Source organism: Ascaphus truei, chromosome 2 (genome assembly GCF_040206685.1).
Source record: "Ascaphus truei isolate aAscTru1 chromosome 2, aAscTru1.hap1, whole genome shotgun sequence".
Lineage (NCBI taxonomy): Eukaryota > Metazoa > Chordata > Amphibia > Anura > Ascaphidae > Ascaphus > Ascaphus truei.
The window spans coordinates 436153094-436173302 of record NC_134484.1 but is presented as its reverse complement, the minus strand read 5'-3'; the positions used below and the strand labels follow the sequence as shown (position 1 = coordinate 436173302).

General features: G+C 42.9%; 1 protein-coding gene across 1 annotated transcript; it reads left to right on the top strand.

Moving 5' to 3' along the window:
• The first annotated feature begins 3770 nt into the window (after positions 1 to 3770).
• Positions 3771 to 20011, top strand: GTPBP4 (GTP binding protein 4). Its single transcript, XM_075587795.1, has 17 exons — positions 3771 to 3920; positions 7090 to 7260; positions 8228 to 8331; positions 8420 to 8556; positions 9100 to 9200; positions 10405 to 10497; positions 11442 to 11633; positions 11732 to 11797; positions 12550 to 12639; positions 12731 to 12841; positions 13858 to 13935; positions 14053 to 14104; positions 15073 to 15173; positions 16066 to 16263; positions 16372 to 16437; positions 18451 to 18591; positions 19119 to 20011. Exons 1-17 carry the CDS (start codon positions 3873 to 3875, stop codon positions 19269 to 19271), a joined length of 1902 nt encoding a protein of 633 aa, XP_075443910.1. The 5' UTR covers positions 3771 to 3872; the 3' UTR covers positions 19272 to 20011.
• Positions 20012 to 20209: the final 198 nt, after the last annotated feature.

The window sequence follows — 20209 nt, the reverse complement described above, 5'->3', positions numbered from 1 at the left end:
CTCATGGAGAATACTGGACAATATTCCGCAGATGCACGCCGCTCAGAAGAACCCAGGAATGTCTAAGTGAGGTACCCATTTACTAATTGGGAGACACCTTATAGGTTATTGTTTGCGTTTCTAGACCTTGTCCTTATTGGCAGTGAGGCAGTGGAGCTAATCATTCTCCATTTGCACCACTAACCAGGACTTAATATATAGGTCTATACCATACGCCTACCTGTATACCTGTCTACTCTCCCTAAGATGACCTTACCTGTTTTATAAAGTTCTTCAATCAAGATATGCACTTATCATACTACATACTGTTTACCTATAGTCATTAGAGCACTATTCACTGGACTCTGGTCTATTACCTTGCATCTCTACAAGGAGAATATGCAGCAGGTATCCGGAAGCACCGATGTAGGCCTCTGCAGGAGAGAATAGGGGGTCCAGTGCGTCAGCACAGAACAGCACCAGACCACCGGGAGCAGGATATTGCAGCAGGTAACAACGATGCAGGCCTCTACAAGGAGAATATGCAGCAGGTATCCGGAAGCACCGATGCAGGCCTCTGCAGGACTGGAAGCAGGGAACAGGTACAGCAGACAGGACAAGAAACACTGAGGCTTCAGTGTAACTGCAGCCGCGCGGTGGAGTCTGCCAGTAACAGAGAACTAAGACCAGAAGGCCAGGCAGGCCAAACACAGGCTGTGGCAAACACAGTTACTAGAAAGTCTATGACCAGCAACTTCCTGGTGGGCGGGGCAGGAGTTAAATAGAACAGACAGCCAATGAGAGAGAGCTGCACAGGAGGCAGCATGAAGCAGGCTGCAGTCCAATAGCAGAAGCAGGTGATTCTGATTCCAGGTACAAGGGAACATTTCCTAGAAGCTGCAAGGTTCTGTAAGGTCAAGGTTTCAGCAAAACCCAGGAGCGGATTCCTTACACTAGTACATCCTTGATGATGTAGTCTTATTGTGTTGAGCACCTGGTTATAATATATATTTCTCTTTTTTGTTCTTGAGTGTGTCTAGAGCGCTTCTTTTTTTTCTAGGTTAACAGTAGTATGCAAACTCTCATTATGATTAGGATGGGTACATGATACCTTGCAATTAGCAAATGTAACTCCCACCTTTTAAAAAGGTTCCAAGGGTGACCCAAGGAAATACAGGTCAGTCAGCCTAACTTCAGTGCTAGGTAAGCTAGTAGAAAATATAATTAAAACAAAAATTGTTAAACACCTACATAATTAGACAAATGTCAAGACAAATCACCATTGTTTATTCATTTGAGATAGAGACTTTTAATTATCATGGCAATACAGACAAGCATTTAACAGATGCAGTAAACATAAAACATATCACTCTTTAATTAATTGAGTCATCGGGTGCTAATAAATAAGCAGTTGTAACTTGTGCTCTACACTGCTTTTCATGCAACGAGCTGGCAGCAAGAGAAGGAAGTCTCCTCAGCTGGTAGCGCTTCTGGAGTTGTCAGTGACTCATGGTTCATAAACGTCCATCTCCTTGCAGCCAACTCTAGATGAGGTTACAGGGAAGATGTCAGATGTGATTAGCCTGCCATGTGACATCGCAGATTGAAACACACTTCCTACAAGAATGTCACTTTGACAAGGTCTCTAACAGTGTCTCTCTCACTGTACCTGAAAATCTGTCTGTCAGTGTTTTCTCGTGCCTTTATGAATGCGCCTGTGCCCCCAAATCATTTAAAACTGTTGCTGTATAACATTTTAGAAATTTGGTGGCTTTAGAAAACCAGACTTTATTTACTGCACACTGTCAAGCAATACTTTCAATGAAACCGCTAAAAATGCTTGTCTTGAAAGTTGACATGTTTCTCAATATATATGGGGCAACCAAATCTATACAGCAGAAGTTCTGTAATTATTCTGGAGCCACGGGGTATACGCAGGGTAAAAGTATGGCCAGATAGCTTAACTCGTTCCTTTTACAAGCACAACAAGTTCTTTGTCATAGACGCTGGCGTCTCTCAGGGTGTCGGTTCGTGTGACGCATGCTGTGTAAACCTGTGGCTGGTAATGCAGTATCCACTTCGGGACACACTAGGCTGTAAGTTTTATCTTACCTTGTCGTAGAGTTGGCGTCCTTATGCCTAAACCAGGGTAATGTAACACGGTTTTGGTCATTAGAATACATTCAGTACAGACCTCGATTGGGACATTGTATTCAAACTGATGTTAGCCTAGTACATGTGTTTATTACTGCATAAAGGGCGATCATTCTGGCCACAACTAATGTATATATATATATATGTGTAGGTGGTTTGCTTTTTGCATAGGCAGTTTTAACATTATACACTGCGTGATTACACTATGCATACTCTGATGGAAATGTACACATGTGAATTACACTATGCCTAGCACCATTATTTAATTGGCTGACTCTACACTAGGTTTTGAGTGTCGCTATATGCAGGATACGTTGTGTGCTTATTAGGCATTTAACCAAGGGTATTTACACCCATACAGGTTATCCCTTACTACATACCACCCACTGCGTCTTTTTGACTAGGACTAATGTGAGTTACAATAGTTATTAACACTTACAATTTGTATCCATTTAGGAGTACTAGCAAGGGGTAATGCACTATGATACTAAGTGCACCATTTGAGTATTACCTCAATAGTTGATTCTACACTTGCTAGTTCTCAGTCTGGTCTTGTCAGGAATCACCCTATAGGGGATTTTTTAGTCATTTGTTTGTTATGTATTCATTTTTAAATCGTCGCGGTTGTATTAATAAAATGTCTTTATTTTGGCTTTGTGAGCTCTGACTCACGTGTGTCGTTAGGCAGGAGTGATTACACTCCACCTAGTGGGACAACTGGTATCCCAATCTATTACAGCTGTTATAATTACTTCGGGTGCAGCTAACTGGGTTCTTTTCGTTATCCTGGAGGTAACGTGTTGTGCTATGTATGTTTGCAACCCATTGCACCTTATTGTGTATTTCATATGGTTGAGCGTTGAGTTACCACTCTAGTTGATTTCATATATATTTTTTTATGCAGAATGTCTTCAATCCTCCAGCTTCCACGAATGGGAGCAAAAGGGACAAAAAAAAACTTTTCTCCTATGTCACACATTGGCAAACATATTGAACGGTTACAGCTACTCGATGCTCCACAGGTACACTAATCACTAAAAGCTGGACTATGTATAGCTCATATAATATATACGCATGAGGAATATATAGGTTATACAGTGTGTGGTACTGCACTACACAGTAGAGACACACAAATCAGTTGCACATACTAATAAGGTGAACAAAACATAAGCATTTTTATATCACGCCCGTTTAACTCACAAGAAATATCAGGCGTTTTGCCACAACCAAACATGGCCGCCTAGTACTCTAATCCACCCGGAACACGTCATCTCCGGAGCGCCTCCATCACAAGGAGTCATGGAGGAAGGGGGTGAAGCAGGTTGGAGACCATATTTGATTCTGGCAAAAATCCTACACTAGAGTGAAAACCCCATTAACACTGGTAGAAATACGTCGCTGTCACCGAGTTAGCTCCTGTACACATTGCACCGGTAATTGCCCCCACAACAGCTATCCAACTGCTTATTATACTAAGCCCATAACCAGTTGCGGCACAGTGATAACATTATGATATTATACACTGGGGATCCGTACGTCTCTGCTGCCAGCTCGCACGTAAATCTCTGCCAGCCTAGTATGGTCATGTACTAGGAATCTGCCCTTATCCATCATGGCCGCGGAGTGCTCCGGCCCCGCCTCCCTCCGATCCATGACGCCACGCCCCTCCTTCCTCTCCCTGCCCTTTCTCGCTTCCCCTCCGCACGCCACCGGTTCGGGAAGATCACCGGGCCGCAGACATGGCGCTGTACAACTTCAAGAAGATCATGGTGGTCCCGTCCGCTAAGGTATGAGACGGTACCCGCCGCCGCCGCGCGCGCGCTTTATTTCACGAGCACGTGTTTAAAGCTCCAGGAGACACGTGGAGGCGGCAGGGCCGCGGCTCTGACTACAGCCACTTTCATATATGGGGAGCCCAGCACAGGGGATGTCCCGTAGATATGGGGAGCCCAGCACAGGGGGTGTCCCGTAGATATGGGGAGCCCAGCACAGGGGGTGTCCCGTAGATATGGGGAGCCCAGCACAGGGGGTGTCCCGTAGATATGGGGAGCCCAGCACAGGGGGTGTCCCGTAGATATGGGGAGCCCAGCACAGCGGGTGTCCCGTAGATATGGGGAGCCCAGCACAGGGGATGTCCCGTAGATATGGGGATCCCAGCGCAGGGGATGTCCCGTAGATATGGGGAGCCCAGCGCAGGGGATGTCCCGTACATATGGGGAGCCCAGCACAAGGGATGTCACGTAGATATGGGGCGCCCAGCACAGGGGATGTCCCGTAGATATGGGGAGCCCAGCGCAGAGATGTCACGTAGATATGGGGAGCCCAGCACAGGGGATGTCCCGTAGATATGGGGAGCCCAGCGCAGAGATGTCACGTAGATATGGGGCGCCCAGCGCAGAGATGTCACGTAGATATGGGGCGCCCAGCGCAGAGATGTCACGTAGATATGGGGAGCCCAGCACAGGGGATGTCCCGTAGATATGGGGCGCCCAGCACATGGGATGTCCCGTAGATATGGGGAGCCCAGCGCAGAGATGTCACGTAGATATGGTGGCGATGCGAAATCCGCACTGTTAATCATTCAAATCCTCAGTTGAGGTTTCTATATTAAATATCACCCTGGGAGCAACGCAGATAGGGGGGTGAAAGTTGCCACGAAACTTGCTGGAGAATGAAATTAAATGTTCAATTACTTTAGACTATTTTCTTTTGTGTATTATACGTTATTGGACCATAAACTGGACACCCCAACATATGCAAAGCTCCCTAATTACGTGGATTTGGGCTGAAAGTAGGCGGATATCTGCCTTGCGTTAACTTGCACTGACAAGAGGAGCGAGTTATGAGGGAGAAAATAAAAAATATACACTTTGCAGCTGAATATCAAGGAGCATTTGAGATACATTGGGGGAGCAGTAATATTTACTTGTCTGTAGAGATAAATGTTAAATCTTAAAGGGATATCAGTTTGACCCTCTCCCCAATCGCATGTACTATATGTGCCCATGCTTAATTAGGCCAGCCAGTTTTTACTTCAGAGCATACAGAAAGAAAATAGGGGAGAAATAAAAAAGGGTACTATCATACCAATTACAAATACTGGCTTCATTTCTTAAAACACACAGCAACATAATTAATATTTACAACTACCAGTCAACATAATTAATTAAACATCTCTACACCTTTGCAGAAAGATAGGAGTAGCTTAAGGCTAAGCTTATAATGACGACGTCAGGCTACGGTCGCTGAAAAAATCAAATTGAGATGACTTCCAGCGATCGCGACAAAGCAGTCGCGCTTACTATAAGCGCACGCAGCGGCGGCAATACATTTGTTTTGACGTCGCTGGCACTATACTGCCGGTGACGCCGACGCGACCAATGACGTCACCTGTCGCCATTGCGATAGTTGTAATTTAAGTTTAGGTGACATCACTGGCTACAAGGCTAGTGATGTCAGAAAGGGGGAGGGCAGAGGCACGGAGAAGCTCTCTGAATGGCCACAAGGGGAGACCGTTACTGAAAAAATATCAAACAGTGACTACCAGATTTTTGGTAGCGCTGTAGCTTGGTCACGTAAGCGCAGCCTTAGGCCGCGGCCATGGTTCTGGCGGGCGGGCGGAGGCGCGCTGAGGCTCAGGGAAAGCGGGTGCTTTCCCTGGCCTTAGACAGCGCGCCGTCCGGGAGCGTGTCGGCGGGCGGGCCGGTGACGTCACGGAGCTGGTGCGCCCTCATTGGGGGTGAACCGCTATTTGACCGGCCCTGCGCTCTGGCAAGCGGGAAAATTAAAAATTTCCCTAAGACCTACGCTTCCGCAAGCGCGCGGAAGCGTAGGCGAGCCCCCTACTAAAGCCGCTCTCAATGCGGCTGTAGGGGCTCAGTGCCGAGCGGAAGCGCGCCTCAGCGTGCCTCCGCCCGCAAGCACTAAACATGGATGCGGCCTTAGGGAGCAACTTTTTAGCAATTTCTAATTGGCTTTTTCAGTTGAATTAGTTTAGATTACTTATTAATAATCGTATCTATTTTATAGAACTTGAATCCAGGGCTCCCAGATCTTGAAAAATGGTCTCATTTTATGGCGCAACAGGGCGGTCAGCCTCTCCATCCTCAGCCTCATTTATTCTCCTCACAATCATATGTTTAGGGGGACTATATTGATTCTTCCAATATACTGAGATCAAACATCTTGCCGCAGTTAGAATATGGGATACCAATTTTTTAATATTATGATCGATATCCTCAATTGGCTAGGCAAGAACTATATTTAATGGGCCCAATTGTATTTTAAATGCTATTACCTCCACAAGATCCCAGATCTTGCCACATCTTTTCCAGCCATATTTAAGGTGCCAGGATAGATTAAGCTTAATCTCTTTGGGTTCAGATATCAACAAAATATAATTTCATACATATATATTTTCCATAGTTGTAGTACAAATAGATGTTTTTTGTGGCTACCTCCCTATTAGTTTCCCAGCTTTCTCTAGCGATTTTCAATATTTAGATCCTTTTCCCATTTCAACATATAATCATGGTCTGATGTCTCCCTCCTGGAACAGTTCTTGGTATACACTTGAGATAAGACCCTTTTTGATATTTCTACATCTACGGAGACTTTAAAAAATCGTAGGAAATGGAAAGACTGCACTGGGCTGAAACCTCAGAATAAAGTGTCTAATTTGTAAAAACCTATAACTCTTCTTTGGGAAGAGCATATTTGGTACTTGGTTACAGCGTGCTCATATCAGCAACGCGATGAGGAGGAATCGCATCTGGTTTATTTTCCACTCAAACGTAGGCTTCTGCTTCTCATGTTAATTGTACTCAAGCCAAATCAACGTAAAAACACAGTGCCGAGTGGAGCAATTGGAGTTATGCAGTGTAGACACGGATGTGATGTCAATTAATAACTATTAGGTGCTCGAGCCATCTAATTGCAACTATTCTTTCCTTGCAGGACTTTATAGACCTGACTTTGTCGAAGACTCAGAGGAAGACTCCGACCGTTATTCACAAAAATTATCAAATCAACCGTATTCGGCATTTTTATATGAGAAAAGTCAAATACACTCAGCAGAATTACCACGACAGATTATCACAAATTATCACCGATTTCCCAAAATTGGATGTAAGTAACGTGTGAACATGCCAAAACGTGTGAACATGCCATATTTAATCTCTTTAGAAATCAGCGGCATACATTTCCTCCATGACTAAAAAGGATGATTAGTGTAAATTCAGTTCCAAGATTGTGTTTAGATAACCTCGTTTAAGAAATACACAGGAAGTCAAAGCACTTGTCGACATTTATTTATTTTTTTGCACTTGGTCCATATAAATATTTTTTTCTGCGTCCATTTTTTGTTTATAGAATATCCCTCAAGGTTTATCAAAAAGAACAATTGAAAAAGTTCTCAAAAAGCAAACAACCTTTCCCGAATGTTCTAAATATTTGGTGCTTTTTGGAACAGAAGTTCATTCGTATAAATGAAACACCCATCACCTTTGCATCAACTAGTCTGACTCCTCAATACTTTTTACATAGGGCAGTGGTTAAACCTTTAAGAATTTCTTCTGATTTAGCAGGACTCCAGCTTAGGCAGCACTGTGTCTTAAAATAATTTTCTATAGTAGAGCAGAACTAGAAGTGTTATTTTTCAAATAAAAAGTAATCCATCTCTAACCTGTAGATCAAGGGTTCTCAAGACCCCGCAATACGTCAGGTTTTGAAGATATCCCTGCTTCAGCACAAGTGGTAGTCTTTATACACACACGTGCGTACACACATTTTAGTTTAGTCTGCAGGTTATTTCCCTGTTCCGTGTAAGAGAGCATGGTTATATGATAATACGTTGTTGAATTACGTGGCATCAAGAGAGAGTGCAGGCTTATCGGGACCAATTTGCTGCAAATGTATTCTAATTGTTACTCACAAATACTTCAGTCAAGAAACAGCCAAGAAAGCTAGCAATGGGGTTTCTAAACAGGTTTGCTTTAGTGCAGCAACGTCTCAGCCCCAGTGTGGATGTATCATAAGTTTTATTGTTAGACAATTGACATTTTTATTTTATTAATATATACTTTTCTCTTTACAGGATGTGCATCCGTTCTATGCTGATTTAATGAATGTCCTTTATGACAAAGATCACTACAAGTTGGCGTTGGGACAAATCAACATTGCCAAGAACCTAATCGTCAAGTAAGGCCGCGTTTTTACCTCCCACGTCCTTGTATCTCTCCTGCGTGTGCTGTTGAACCGTCTCTTACCTTTTGTCTTCCGCTTCCAGCGTGGCCAAGGATTACGTGCGATTGATGAAGTATGGCGACTCCTTATACCGCTGCAAGCAGTTAAAACGGGCGGCTCTGGGACGCATGTGCACAATTATCAAAAGGCAGAAGCAGAGTCTGGAATATCTGGAGCAAGGTATGTGGGGATGGTGCATCTTACGCCTCTTTGTGCCTGTCTGGTCCTTCCGTGTAATAATGATACATTGGCAGCTTGTATCCGTGTATAGATGAATTTTTTTTTTTTTTGCGTGACTATTAAAGTGTATACTTTCCTGAGTCGCTCACTCGAGTACGTAAATGTAAAATGCAGGTCCATCTTTAACTTTTCTGTCAGGATTATCTAAAAGAGAAGGACGGGCCTATGATTTTTACATGACTTTTAAGCACGAGCTATCTGTTTCATTGGCCTTCTCTAGGAGCATTTTTTAGAGAGAGCTCGGTATAGGACAAAAGGTCTTCCAAATACTGCTGAACGTGATCTATTATATTACTTTCCATCTATTTGTTTGTCCTCTGAAATCTCACATGTCAGAAGGTGAGATCAATGCGCTGACTGACGTGTGATATAAGATGGTACCTTCCAGACCCACATATAGTCGGTGTTTGGATGTCACTTGAGCATGCTCCTAATTTCTCATATCTGGCTGTTTTGTAACTTGTGTTGTTTTTCTCCACACAGTACGACAGCATCTGTCTCGTTTGCCAACTATTGATCCTAACACACGAACCCTTCTTCTGTGCGGTTATCCGAATGTTGGGAAATCTAGCTTTATAAACAAGGTTTGTTTACCTCATATAAAAATTCGATATTGAACATTTTAAAAAATCAACTGAGTTTAGCCATGTGATTTTTAAAGCAGTAAAACATGTGAAATCTTAAGTTTATTTGTAATAAATCGTTCTGTAGTATTAGATAATAGTGACCTATTTTTTTTATTTTTTATTTGTTCAACTCTTAAAAATGGCATTAAGTTTTAAAGCATCCTTTGTTTTCTATAGCAGCTTTTAACCCAACTCCCAAGCAGTGCAAGATATTTGCAACACTTTCCTGTTTGTGATAATGTGTTACCAATGTTTCCAGTTTGAGCTGTAAACTGTAACGATTGATAATGTTACCTTAGTAATATAATAATATATTGTAGCTGCTGAATTACACTGAACGATCAATTGGAACTGAAAGGCAGCCATTATGTTAGGCACACAAGCAGGATTTTTACAGATTTATAACAGGAGCACCAAACGATTGTCAGCTTAGGCAATAATGTAGAATTGTACATTGTCACATTCTTTACATATAAAAATAAGGAAAATAAAGAGGGGGAAATGTAGTATTACTGCTTTAACCTATCAATGTTCAGGCGTTATTCTAAACTAAAAGTATATGTAACATGCTAGTGTTCAAGTAATACCATAACTAAATTATTATTGTTTACATTAAAGTTTTAGTATAAGTTGGTTTTTAAGTCCCTAGCCTTTATAGCTTGCTATTTCAACAAATGAATCTCTAATGCAATTTCCAGTTCCAGAATCCCTTGTAAAGCCTGTCGCTGCTCCCTCCTCTCCTCCATACACTGCATGCATGCATACAGTACAAGCGGGGGCATCGGAGCTCACAGTGGCTCAGGGATGCAAGTAATGGCATAATGTCCTGAGCTGCGTGAAAGTCTTCACAGCGTTTTTTTTAAAATTATTTATTTCTTTTTAATCACTACATGCCGATCTTTTCAGATGCTGTTTCTTTTCTTAGTCTCATGTGCGATCTTGGATATTTCTATTAGGAAGACCGAAATGCAAGGAAATATCATTCTGCGTAGAGTTGAAATTGGATGTGCATTCAGCTGGGGGTGGGGTGACTGAATGAATGAGGAGGAGGGATTTGATTAGTTTTTTTACTATGCATTTTTGTTTTGCGCACAGAGAATAAATACTGTGTTGTGCTTCACTCTGAACGAAATGCTTCAGGTATCGTTTATCCTTTTTCCAGGTGACCAGAGCAGACGTGGAAGTGCAGCCGTACGCGTTTACCACCAAATCATTATTTGTCGGACATATGGATTACAAATATCTGCGCTGGCAGGTTGGTTTTATGCCATTTTAATATCGATGTGAAGACAGGTATAGGAAATGTGTTGCATGAACAGTTTATCCTCCCTTCACGGTGCATGGAATGAGCTTTTCTGTTTAATAGCCACCATACACATTTTTACATCACAGAGTCAGTGTGTCCCGTTGTCAGTGCTAGAGATTACAGTTTAGTCTTAAAAAGGTTGCATTTGGAAAATTAGAGAAGATTGACTGTAGGAATAATGAGAAGGCAAAATCCATATTATTTTACAATAGGAATTGGTGGTCCGGTGGAGCTTAATCGTGTTATTTTTTTTATCTCGGAGGGTGCCCCTGTTCTTGAGATATTTGCCTTTTTTATGTGCTTGTGTTTCTGGTCTGACTTGGGAAATCAATATGGCTGACATCCAAGCCTCACTCCCACGGACCAATAAGAACCTGCGACGTCATCACAGTGGAAGAGCAACCCACTGCACGTCCGTTTTCGGTATCCCAGCCTAGTTGAATCGTGATCGTTCCGGATCACTTACGGTTGCACTCTGGTGCCGCCTGACCTCGGCACTGTAAAAGTTCAAATTGGGAAGAAGGGGTTGCACTTTTTGAAGGGGCCATCGTACCCAGCAGATAAAAAAAACCACACACACACAGATATATATATATATATATATATATATATATTATAATGCGCACTGCGCCCTGACAGCGATTACATAAAGAAAGATGTGAAAGTGTAAAGATAAAAGGATAGGGCACGTGGCTACCCTGGTAACATGAAATGCTTAAAATGCTTGTCTGAATTTCTGTCACACAGATTGATCCTATTAAATATATCACTTCGTTAGCGCATTTGTGTTGAGGAAACAGCTTTGCTGCCACAGTGACTCTGCATCACAGTGCAGTTTAGGGAAGGGGTTTAATTGATCAGTGCGCTGATCAGGTGACACTTGTGCACTGCAGGTAGTGGACACACCTGGTATCCTGGATCACCCCCTGGAAGAGCGGAATACTATAGAGATGCAGGCGATCACTGCCCTCGCTCACCTCCGTGCTGCCGTCTTGTTCGTGATGGACATATCTGAACAGTGTGGCCACACCTTAGAGGAGCAGCTCGAACTCTTCAACAACATCCGCCCTCTATTTTCCAACAAAGTAAGTAGCCCCTGAAAACACGAGGGAGAAATCTCCTCTGGTAACCATGAAACAAAATAAAATGTTGCCTTTCTCTTTTGTCTCCTTTCCTAAACCAGCCTCTGATTGTTGTCGCGAATAAATGTGATGTCAAGAGGGTTTCTGAACTTCCTGAAGAACAGCAGGTAAGTCCTTTATGTCTACAAATAAAGAATATTTTACTTCTAATTCTAGATGGCACGGTTTTAGCCGACTCCCTTCAATTGTGGCACTGTTTTGGTGTGATGAGTCTGCAATAAGACCAATAAATACAGTCTTCGTGTAAGAGACCTACAGGAGTCGCAGGTTTCTTTAACTTGCTGCCCATGAGCCAATTCTGTCCCCAAAATACTTTGGATGGGCCTTTGTACTGTCTGCTTCTGCTCATTTTAATTTCACTTCAAGCAATTACATGTTGGTTTTTATTTTGTTTTTGTTTTTTATACACACACAAACTCACTAAAGTTATGGTAATACTTCAACATTTGTACCATATATTTCTATGGCATATTGTAAATCTTTTCAGCTATGTACAAAAGTATGTTCCAATACACTTCTGGCACTGCAAATTGTAAAAAAAAAATGTACATTATACATGTATGTATATATCTATCACAGGGAAGTATCTCTGGTATCAGGGGGTCCCAAAGCTGAATTGTATGGGGCGTAGCACCGGAAACCCCGATTCAATACTGTGTTTAAAAAAAAACAGCACGGATAGTGCTTTTAAACAGTGTCCCTGTTGGAAAATGTTATGTTCAAAGTAGCACAGGGCAGCCCTGAGTTTTAAATGAAACGTTAAGAGCACAGTTGCTGTGTCTTGCTGCCTGTAGCTTCTCTGCGATGTGATTTGCATTTTCGCCACAGAAAGTAACCAGGCGTTCTCTTTACTTCTCAGAAAATATTCCAGGACTTGGAAAAGGAAGAGCTGCCTGTAATCGAGACGAGCACACTCACCGACGAAGGAGTGATTCAAGTCAAAACCGAGGTCTGTCCACCTCTGAATTCTCCTGTAACACAATCACAGTGAATACGTTTGCAGTTCTAGATTTATTTATTTATTCCTTTTATAACATTAGGCCTGTGACCGACTTTTGGCTCATCGCGTTGAAACCAAAATGCGAGGCAACAAGGTTAATGATGTACTGAACAGGCTGCACTTAGCTGTGCCAGCCAAGAGAGATGAGAAGGTCAGTTTTATCTTCTTGATGTTCATGTTCTCTCAGTAAGTTAGAAGCCGCGTGGCCTGTGTGTGTGTGCGTGGCCTGTGTGTGTGTGCGTGGCCTGTGTGTGTGTGCGTGGCCTGTGTGTGTGTGCGTGGCCTGTGTGTGTGTGCGTGGCCTGTGTGTGTGTGCGTGGCCTGTGTGTGTGTGCGTGGCCTGTGTGTGTGTGCGTGGCCTGTGTGTGTGTGCGTGGCCTGTGTGTGTGTGCGTGGCCTGTGTGTGTGCGTGGCCTGTGTGTGGCCTGTGTGTGTGTGTGTTGACGCCTGTGTTCATGTCAGTGGGGCCTGCTTTGTAATTTGCTGGGGTTTTTTTTGAAGCTAGGTTACCCCTAGCAGTGTGGCATGTTGGTCCTTCACTGACCATTTTCAGCCATGACATGATGAGACGCACTGAATGCTGGGAAACTGGAAGCATAGTGTATAACGCAGAATTAGTGCTCTCTTTATGCATTCCCAATCTTTTGAGCATAAAGAAAAGTGAGAACTTTTCTTTGAGAGGAGCATTTTGCTCGGTGTGTTTGTGGTTCGAGATCCGGTTTGGCTGTACAACTATGCTTAAAAATGGACTTATGCAAAAAGTTACGCAGTTAGGTCTGTGGCTTTTATGCAAAATAATTTTGACAAATATACAATAACATTCTAAAAATGGGGACACAAGTACGACCATGCTATTTGCCTTTGTGCGGAGTACATGTAACCTGCAGTGAGAATCATTGCACACGCAGAATAACTTTTAGGTACTTGTGTCCGGTATCCTTAAGGCCGTCAGTGCCCTGTAATGCACATTAATATTTACTACAAAAAAAAGTAAGGTGATATAACACTGGCCAGTGATAATACTTCATTAATGCACACATCTGTGTTAGGATGTGCTCATTAGAGTGAAGGTTGTATTTCTGGATTAATGCTTGACTGGCCTTTTTCATAGTGAAACGTAGACATTTTCTATACATTGCCTGCTTTGATGTTGGTTATGTCTTTTAGGAGAGGCCGGCTTTTATACCTGAAGGTGCGTTGACAAGAAAGAAACGCATGGAAACGGATGCTCCTAAAAGGAGACTGGTGAGTTTTGTGTGTGTGTGTGTGTGTGTGTGTGTGCGCGCACGCACTTTGAGGAACAATGTCATGATCTAGAAATCATGCCTGACAAATACTCACATGCTACATATTTCTTCACAGGAGAAGGATCTTGAAATTGAAATGGGTGATGATTATATCTTGGATCTGCAGAGTAAGTATTGTATTCAGTGTTGTGTGAATACATACTGTATAATGATTCCTCTGAGCACTTGCGTGCTCATTCCTCCTGTACATTTTCTTACAACTGTGAGAAAAATCGTTAGATGTTTGTCCAAATATATCTATTCTTGTCTTGAGGAAACCCTTTTTTTTGGGGGGGGGAGGGGATGCACAATGGCAGAAATGAAACCCTCCCTGTGTAGACAAACAGTTTTTTTTTTTTTTTTAAATAATAATAACTTGCCTTTTAAGCTACACTAACTATTTTTTTAAGTGTTTCTTATGTTAGTATTTTACATCTTTATGTAGGTAACAGGTATAATATAGTAGTAAAATAAAAATACTTAAGAACTATTTCTTATCAGAACTGAATAATATGTTCTCAATATATATTCATATGTAGAAATGCTGTCCGGTTAAAGTTTTTCTTTTACAGCTAAGAGCAAAGAAAGGTCACCTTTTATGAAACCTGTATTTTCATCACTTTCCTCTAAAAGCTACCGGGGGGGGGGGGGGGGGGGAATTTTTTTAAGCCCTGGGTCAATTTAATCAGTCGTATTTTGCTGATCTGCGGATCAGAATAACGTCTCCTGAGATGTGGGTTTTCAAAAGCAAGTGCTGATCATCCATAAATGTGTATTTGTACTAATATACCTGAATAACAAAGGGATAGACACGCACATGGTCTTTTATTGGCCCAACCTTTCGGCTACCCTCTGGAGCGTTTATCAAGAGCTTGCACCTTTATCAAGGCTCCATCGGGGGGACGAAACATTGGGCTGATAAAATGTTTGCATATTTTTGGTGTTCCTATCCTTTTGTCATTTTTGTACAGTAGCTTATAGCTACTTTTATAGCAGCACCTGCTCCGGCAGCCTGGTCTATACTATTTAAGTGTGTGCCCCAATCCCTGCACATTGTTACTAATATATACCTATATTTATATTAATTTTTTTGAAGAATACTGGGAACTAATGAATCCATCTGAAAGATACGACATCGTACCAGAGGTCTGGGAGGGTCATAATATTGCTGATTATATTGATCCAGACATCATGAAGGTAAGAAAGGGAAATAATTCCCACGAACTGCTGCTCCAGAGTGTGCTAAGGGTAACCAAACGATGATTATAATGTTCATGAGGTGAACATCATCCGGATAGCCAAGTAATGGAACAGATATGAGCCAAAGTCAATAAGACTCTATAGGGTTGGAGAAAAACACTTGCATTTTATCCAGAGGGGATGTCAATGAAAAGCCACAAAGTGGCAAGCATAGATCCCCACACAACATACGAGTAATCTCCTGGAGTTAGACTTCTGAAAACGTGTCCGTTCGTGTGTCCGTGCTTGTGCGTGTTCGCGTCCACGTGTCTGTGTGTGTGTGTGCGTCTGTCTGGAGGTAGCGGCTCCCTGCTTGCAGTTGAGAACCGGAAGTAGAATCCCACAGAGGGGAAGGTAAGTGATGCTCTGCTGGCAAAATGGAGACGGAGAAATGAATATCGGGGGAATTGTGTTTCACAAATGTACAGCTTGTAAAAACATATATTTACCACAGGTTAGCATTAAACGTGGTTAAAAACATGAATGTTCCCAAAAATGAGCAACAAACTACAGTGCATTTGCTTTCATTCAAAGATGTATACCTATGTCGGGGGTGGCCAACTCCAGTTCAAGGGCCACCAACAGGTCAGGTTTTTAGGCTATCCCTGCTTCAGAACAGGTGGCTCAGTCAGCGATTCAACTACTGATTGAGCCACCTGTGCTGAAGCAGGGATAGCCTGAAAACCTGACTTGGTGGTGGCCCTTGAGAACTGGAGTTGGCCACCCCTGACCTATGTAGTCTTGGTATAAATGTTGCAGTTTTTCTGCAGGGTGTTTGAGTATGAGGTTTTATCTGCAGCATTTGACTGACGGCAAACTGATCTGTGCTACCTTTTTGTTGTTGTTTAAGAAACTGGAAGAATTGGAGAAGGAGGAAGAGCTGAAGGAAACTGCCGGGGAATACGATAGTGATTCTGAGAGTGAGGATGAGGAAATGATGGATATCCGAAAGCTGGCCATGCAGATCCGGGAGAAGAAAAAACTGAAGATCCTGGCGTCCAAGGAAAAAGATGTACACAAACCGAGGCTGCCACGAACTGCGAAAAAGGCAAGTGTTTGGCTACAGAGACAAATCTACTTACTCAGTACCACAAAAATGTTTAACGCCGAACATAATGTACGTATTATACTAACTGTAATGGTGTTTGCATGACAGGTTCAGCGTAAGACTTTAGAGACGGAGATGAGTTCTCTTGGACTTGACATGGCTGAGAAGGATGAGGTAAGATCCTTTGTTACCACCACAGTGCGCTCGTTGTTTTATAAAAGGATAGTTTCTTTTTTTGTCTCCATCCCTACAACCGTTCTGTCCTTGTGACTGCGCCCAACGCCCACAAAGGCTCATTCAAATAAGTGAGAGATGGTTGGCCTAGAGCAGTGGTTTCCAACCTTTTTTTGGTTAAGGAACCCTATGTGAAATTTCTGAGGCACCCCAACCCTCTCTAATAGCGCGTCTGAGCTCTCTAATAGCGCGTCTGAGATCAGATGCATTGTAAGGAACCCCAACCCTCTCTAATAGCGCGTCTGAGATCAGATGCATTGTAAGAAATCCCAACCCTCTCTAATAGCGCGTCTGAGATCAGATGCATTGTAAGGAACCCCAACCCTCTCTAATAGCGCGTCTGAGATCAGATGCATTGTAAGGAACCCCAACCCTCTCTAATAGCGTATCTGAGATCAGATGCATTGTAAGGAACCCCAACCCTCTCTAATAGCGCGTCTGAGATCAGATGCATTGTAAGGAACCCCAACCCTCTCTAATAGCGTATCTGAGATCAGATGCATTGTAAGGAATCCCAACCCTCTCTAATAGCGCGTCTGAGATCAGATGCATTGTAAGGAACCCCAACCCTCTCTAATAGCGCGTCTGAGATCAGATGCATTGTAAGGAACCCCAACCCTCTCTAATAGCGCGTCTGAGATCAGATGCATTGTAAGGAACCCCAACCCTCTCTAATAGCGTATCTGAGATCAGATGCATTGTAAGGAACCCCAACCCTCTCTAATAGCGCGTCTGAGATCAGATGCATTGTAAGGAACCCCAACCCTCTCTAATAGCGCGTCTGAGATCAGATGCATTGTAAGGAACCCCAACCCTCTCTAATAGTGCGTCTGAGATCAGATGCATTGTAAGGAACCCCAACCCTCTCTAATAGCGCGTCTGAGATCAGATGCATTGTAAGGAACCCCAACCCTCTGTAATAGCGTGTCTGAGATCAGATGCATTGTAAGGAACCCCAACCCTCTCTAATAGCGCGTCTGAGATCAGATGCATTGTGAGGGACCCCAACCCTCTCTAATAGCGCGTCTGAGATCAGATGCATTGTAAGGAACCCCAACCCTCTGTAATAGCGTGTCTGAGATCAGATGCATTGTAAGGAACCCCAACCCTCTCTAATAGCGCGTCTGAGATCAGATGCATTGTAAGGAACCCCAACCCTCTCTAATAGTGCGTCTGAGATCAGATGCATTGTAAGGAACCCCAACCCTCTCTAATAGCGAGTCTGAGATCAGATGCATTGTAAGGAACCCCAACCCTCTGTAATAGCGCGTCTGAGATCAGATGCATTGTAAGGAACCCCAACCCTCTCTAATAGCGCGTCTGAGATCAGATGCATTGTAAGGAACCCCAACCATCTCTAATAGCGCGTCTGAGATCAGATGCATTGTAAGGAACCCCAACCCTCTCTAATAGCGAGTCTGAGATCAGATGCATTGTAAGGAACCCCAACCCTCTGTAATAGCGCGTCTGAGATCAGATGCATTGTAAGGAACCCCAACCCTCTCTAATAGCGTGTCTGAGATCAGATGCATTGTAAGGAACCCCAACCCTCTGTAATAGCGCGTCTGAGATCAGATGCATTGTAAGGAACCCCAACCCTCTGTAATAGCGCGTCTGAGATCAGATGCATTGTAAGGAACCCCAACCCTCACTAATAGCGCGTCTGAGATCAGATGCATTTTAAATTCTTCTGTATTTGGTACAACTTTAAAATGACCTAAAAATTACAAGGGATGCTCGGGGAAACCTTTGTTGAAAAACACCGGCCTAGAGATTGCTCTTGTCTATCTGTAATGACAAATTAAATTGAATAAATGAAAATGGTTACAATGAATGTGGGATCTAAAAGCTGAATGCCCCCCCCCCCCCCCCCAACAAAAGTAATCTGGGTAAAGAACATGCTTTGTACAATATACTGTATATGACGTCTAACATGATTTTGGTGATCCTCAGGCGCACTACGCAGTGCAGGCAAGATCTAGAAGTGTGCAAAGAAAGCGCAAGCGTGATGAATCTGAACCACCCACATCTGTTACTCGCAGCCGCAGTAATTCCCGAGCCTCCCGAGATGTGTCTGGACTTCGTGATGTAAAGGTTTGTATATTTAATTTTGTCAGCTTGCAGATGCAGACATCAGCATGTGTTTCTGGGCACACGACACGTTCCTGTATTGAATAATGTCAGTATCTTTGATGGTATTGAATGTCTCCCAAATCATCCTACCAAGTTTGGTTAAACGGCTCTAGATGGTTTGAGTTGTTTTCTTTCTGACAGCAGTAAAACAGCCGGTTGTTCACTAAGCAAAGGCCGATATTCTCAGAATTGCATGACAGTCACGAGAAAGTTGCTTTAAAACAGGCTATTTTTCATAACAAAATAAAATAATTCCCCAGACGTGAGGAAGGTGAATTAGAACAATGAAAATAAGGAAATCAATTCAAATGGCGTTTTGTATCTAATGATGGCAGGACAATGTCAGTGGAATTGCAGAACTGAAACTGTGGTGGCTGCACTAAGTTGGGTTTAAGAAGTACTATTTCAGCACTGCAGGGGTTAAAGAAGCTCCCTTGTGTTGATAACATAGACATTTTCAGTAACCTTTCCTCTCTCCTGTTAAACAGATGGTAAAGAAGGCTAAGATTATCATGAAGAATTCCCAGAAGAAAATGAATCGCATGGGCAAGAAAGGAGAGGCTGACAGACACGTCTTCGATCTAAAGCCCAAACATTTACTCGCCGGCAAAAGGAAATCTGGAAAAACTGACAGGAGATAAAGTTTTCACAAGCAAGAATAAGACCAGAATTCAATCTGCAGCATCAAAGAACCTTGTATACAAATAGTAAGGCCATTAAAAGATGCTATGCACTCAGCTGAGACCGCCTTCAGCATATGGCCCACTGTTTGTAATTGTGGAATTTGCAAGGTGAAGAAAGGGAACTAATGCAAAGAATGTCTTTCTGAGACCTATTCAAGTTAATTTTCAGAGAAGCAGGGGCTCTTGACACTCCAGTCCTCGAGGGCCACCAACAGGTCAGGTTTTCAGGATATTCCTGCGTCGGCACAGGTGGTTCAAAGACTTGGCCACCTGTGCTGAAGCAGGGATATCCTGAAAACCTGAGCCTGTTGGTGGCCCTCGGACTGGAGTGTCGAGAACCTCTGCAGTAAAGGAATTGTCTGGTAAAACATCATTGCAAACCTGTGATTTGTAAGATCTAGATAGACCTGTTAATCACGTTTTAACAACCTTGAATAGTTCATGAAAAGGATGTTCTTTGCATTTGTCTCTGTTCAGCGTGCAAATGGCAAAAGTGCCTCCCAAAAATATATTGAAAATGACTAAAGGTCCCTTTTATTTAACTGCAACCTTGGAGATGGGATGTTGTATGGTACAATGCCAGAAGCGTAAGATGCCAGGACGTAAGTTCACTTAGTTGAATTTATTATTGAAAGATGCCTGAAGTAATAAATATGCAACATTTGTCCATATTTATTAAATATATACTTATTCTTAAATGTGCGCTGTACCTTTTTTTTTTTTTTTTTTGAAGCACAGCTGGGTTCTTTGATTTGGGATCTGAGTTTAGGTGGGACAGACGGGGCAGATATAACTGGCCGAGATTAATCCCATGCCCCTAGCACAGCTCCCTTTGTATTTCTTTACTTTAGTAGTTAACGACGAAGTCCCTAGATATGGGTTTGGAAATCCCCAAC